This window comes from Diuraphis noxia, unplaced genomic scaffold, assembly GCF_037042655.1.
Source record: "Diuraphis noxia isolate RWA-SAM2 unplaced genomic scaffold, SU_Dnox_SAM2 contig0001, whole genome shotgun sequence".
In the NCBI taxonomy this organism is placed as follows: domain Eukaryota; kingdom Metazoa; phylum Arthropoda; class Insecta; order Hemiptera; family Aphididae; genus Diuraphis; species Diuraphis noxia.
The window spans coordinates 88,187,629-88,191,196 of NW_028301711.1; the positions used below are offsets into that span (position 1 = coordinate 88,187,629).

At 25.6% G+C, this 3,568-nt stretch overlaps 1 protein-coding gene across 1 annotated transcript; it reads left to right on the plus strand.

Moving 5' to 3' along the window:
- Positions 1–650: 650 nt before the first annotated feature.
- LOC149062351 (uncharacterized) lies at positions 651–1,854 on the plus strand. Its single transcript, XM_089217144.1, has 2 exons — positions 651–1,316; positions 1,394–1,854. Exons 1-2 carry the CDS (start codon positions 1,037–1,039, stop codon positions 1,519–1,521), a joined length of 408 nt encoding a protein of 135 aa, XP_089073270.1. The 5' UTR covers positions 651–1,036; the 3' UTR covers positions 1,522–1,854.
- The last annotated feature ends 1,714 nt before the right edge of the window (positions 1,855–3,568 follow it).

Here is a 3,568-nt window from a genome sequence, read left to right on the forward strand (position 1 = left end):
TAATTGAGACAGTTTTTGTAAAATACTGTGTACGTAAGTAATTATAGTCCAACTATATAGTCTAAGTACCGCTTAAAAAAAAAAAAAAAAATTTAAATACTGTAAACTTTATGTTAACCAATATCTATTTGTTTCAATTTCACTGATTTCCGAGTATACATAAAAATGTTACATCATACCTACCACCCACACAGTATAACCGGACACAAATTTAAAAATAAATTAAAACCATAGAATGCCATTAGTTAATCGTGGAATTCAACCTTATTGAAATCGTCTATAACGTCAATTTTCATTATACCTAATAATATAATATTATTTAGGGCCAGTTGTACCAGTCTAGTTTAAACTAGAGATTATCTAAACTTGATTTTAAAAATTAAACAGAGATTAAAATTTGCCATGTTGTTCAATGGTAGTTTAAACTACAGATAGTTAAACTAGGTTTATCAGAGCGGTCAGTAGATTCTATGAACGTTGGGACAGCTACACCACATCAATACTATTATTATCAGTGCATTATCACTACTTGTTTAATAATGATAGCATAATAATTAATAACAATATTAGTTTAGAATTTCAAAATAATATTAATCTTTTATTCTTTTATAATTTTAAAGTTTTATTTGTTTATTTTATTTCATACTTATATTATATTATTTTCTAATATAAAAGAATTATCAAGAAATGATTCCAATTAAAAAAAGAGCCACTAACTTTTCCTATAAAGAAGAGAAAACTTTGCTCGCTTTGGTTAAAAAATATGCTTCAACGATCGAATGCAAAAGAACAGACGTAAACTCAAACAAATTAAAAGCAGCTTCTTATGAAAAATTAGCGATAGAATTTAACAGCGTTTGTGGTGAATGTTATCGTTCACCCAAAACTCTTCTTAGTAAGTATGAAAACATAAAAAAAATGTGGCAAAAAAGTGTTTTCTGATGAAAGAGCATACCTATGTGATACTGGTGGGGGACCTGCAAAAACCACCTCTTCATCAGAGATACAATCAGAGCAGGAAATTCTCGGGAATCAGATGACTGGTTTCAATTCAGAGTTTGATGATGACAGGAATCTTACCATACCGGGAACAAGTAGTGTTACTAACTTGAGTAGTAATAGTGGTATGATTTCGGCCTCAAATACTAAATTGAAACCAATTGAACTAGTTTTGGATTGGACTGAATATAGTCCAGACATGTTAAGAACTCGTCCCTCTCATGTACTTCAACCAGTCTCTCAACAAAATATGTTTGATGTATCTTTTAATGAAGAACCCGAAAATATATATAGTGAAGGAGAATCAGTGATTGAGGGTAAATAAAAACCTTACTAAAAAGTAGTTTTACTGATTATGTTGATTTAGTTCATCTATTATCCATTTTATTTTAAGTTGACTGCAGAGCTGAAACTTTGAAAGATATTATGGAGACAATAGTAGATGATCGTAACAATTCTGGTAATCTCCCTATTCAAAAAGAAGTTAAAGGTAAAAAAATAATGTTAGTGTTATGTAGGTAGGCCTATATAGGTACTTACTATGTATATACCTAATTAACTAATCTAATACATTGCTCTTTTTAAATTGAATAATAATAATGCACATTGCATACCTACATAAAATAGTATCTATTAATTTTGTAAAATTCAAAAATACTAAACTAAAACTAAAAACTGTATTGTATTGTATTATGTTAAAACACTTAAAAATGCTATTTAATTGATTTATGCCTCAACATGAATAATGCATACATTACATGTAAATTGACAAATTGTAGATATTGATATTAATATTGAGCATTGTAAAAAATTAAATATTAATTTAAATTTTAAACAAATTTAAAAATTAGAAAATGTTGGTAGATTGTATTAAAAAGTTAAACTTTGATAATAATATGTAGTATAGTATAGTTTAATAATAATAATAATGAAAATAATAATCAAATATCATTATGTATTAACTATTAAATAGTAAGTACCTAGCTTTATAATTTCATATTTCATTAAACGTTTTACCCATATCAGAGTTTCAAACACATTTTTATTAATTTCACATTTTGTATTTAATTGACAAGATCATTGTAATGAGCTATCAATCAACTATTATTTTTTTCCTATTTAGTAAAAACTTGAAATTTTAAAAATTTAGTTCATTTCATTGACCATACTTACTTAATTAAAATAAAGAAAGTAAAAGGTTTTAATGCATTTATCAATGTTAGTTACCTTGGACAATTTTCAATTTTTAACAAGTTTCTAAACTATATTATATTGAAAATGAATGTTAATGTTATATTTGTAGAATAAGTTTCTTTATGGTATACATTCATTTCCATAATAATGATTCCATGATTAGAAACTTGATGAAAATTTAAAATTGTCCAAGGTAACTTAGCTTGACTAATTTATTAAAACTTATTAATTTAGGTAATAATAACTTATTTATTAACCTAACCCTAACCTACATTCAGTGTTGGGTAGTAACGTAACGAAAGTAATGCGTTACTGTAACAGCGTTATTTTGCATGTAACGCGTTACGTAATTTCATTAGAATTATTTCCAAGTAACGAAAATGTAATGGAAATTACTTTTGATAAGTAATTTCTATTGAATAACGCGTTACAGTTTCAAATTATTAAGTACCTACCTTTTGCGAATTGAAAAAAAAATATGTCTATAATACAGACATTATTATCTAGTATAGTAATATACTATGTATATTTATTAAAGCTCTTTATACAGCTGATCTCACAATTTTGAATTCAATGACATTAGTAAAGAATATTTTTATTAAATACAACACAGCTTTACCATCCAGTGCTTCTGTAGAGCGATTATTTAGTGTTTCAGGGGATATTGGTTCTAAATAAAGGTCGCGTATGATTGACAAAAATTTTGAAGATACACTATTGTGTAAAGTTAATTTAAAACATAAATAAATATAAAATAATAATATTGTATTATATTGATTATAGTATATAAGTATATTGATTTTTTTTTCAAATTATATCTATTTACTATAGGTAATGTATTTCTAGTAACATTATTGTCAGGCACAATGATAATATTGTTAAAATATATTTAAAACTATAAAATAGGTATTTAAAAATATTTTTATTTTTTTTTTTGTAACGAGAAAATAATGAGTTACTTTTCAATTTGAAAAGTAAAGTAATTTCATTACAATTTTATTAGAGTAACAAATAAAGTAATTTTATTACATTTCTCTCTAAGTAACGAGTAAAGTAACTTTATTACTTTTTAAAAGTAATTTACCCAACACTGCCTACATTTACATTTACATCTACATTTCAGACTTACAGTATATACAATTATACAATGATATATCATTGAACTCAAATATAACACAATGCATAGTTAGCATACAATGCTAACTACTGTAGGTACAACAGAAACGCAGAGTAACCTAACTCACTTGTCCCCTTTATTATTAAGTGCTATTTAGTAGTTTATTTTATTTTTATTCAGACGCATATCCTGGAGGAAATCTTAGATGTACATAACTTTAATTACCTGTCTGTTGGATGTTCAATTTCTGTTCTAATT

Excerpts from the sequence above, each read along its gene's own strand:
- LOC149062351 (XM_089217144.1), top strand. The coding sequence starts at position 1,037 with ATGACTGGTTTCAATTCAGAGTTTGATGATGACAGGAATCTTACCATA. Across the intron at positions 1,317-1,393 it reads AGGAGAATCAGTGATTGAGG|TTGACTGCAGAGCTGAAACT; the intron begins GTAAATAAAAAC and ends TTTTATTTTAAG.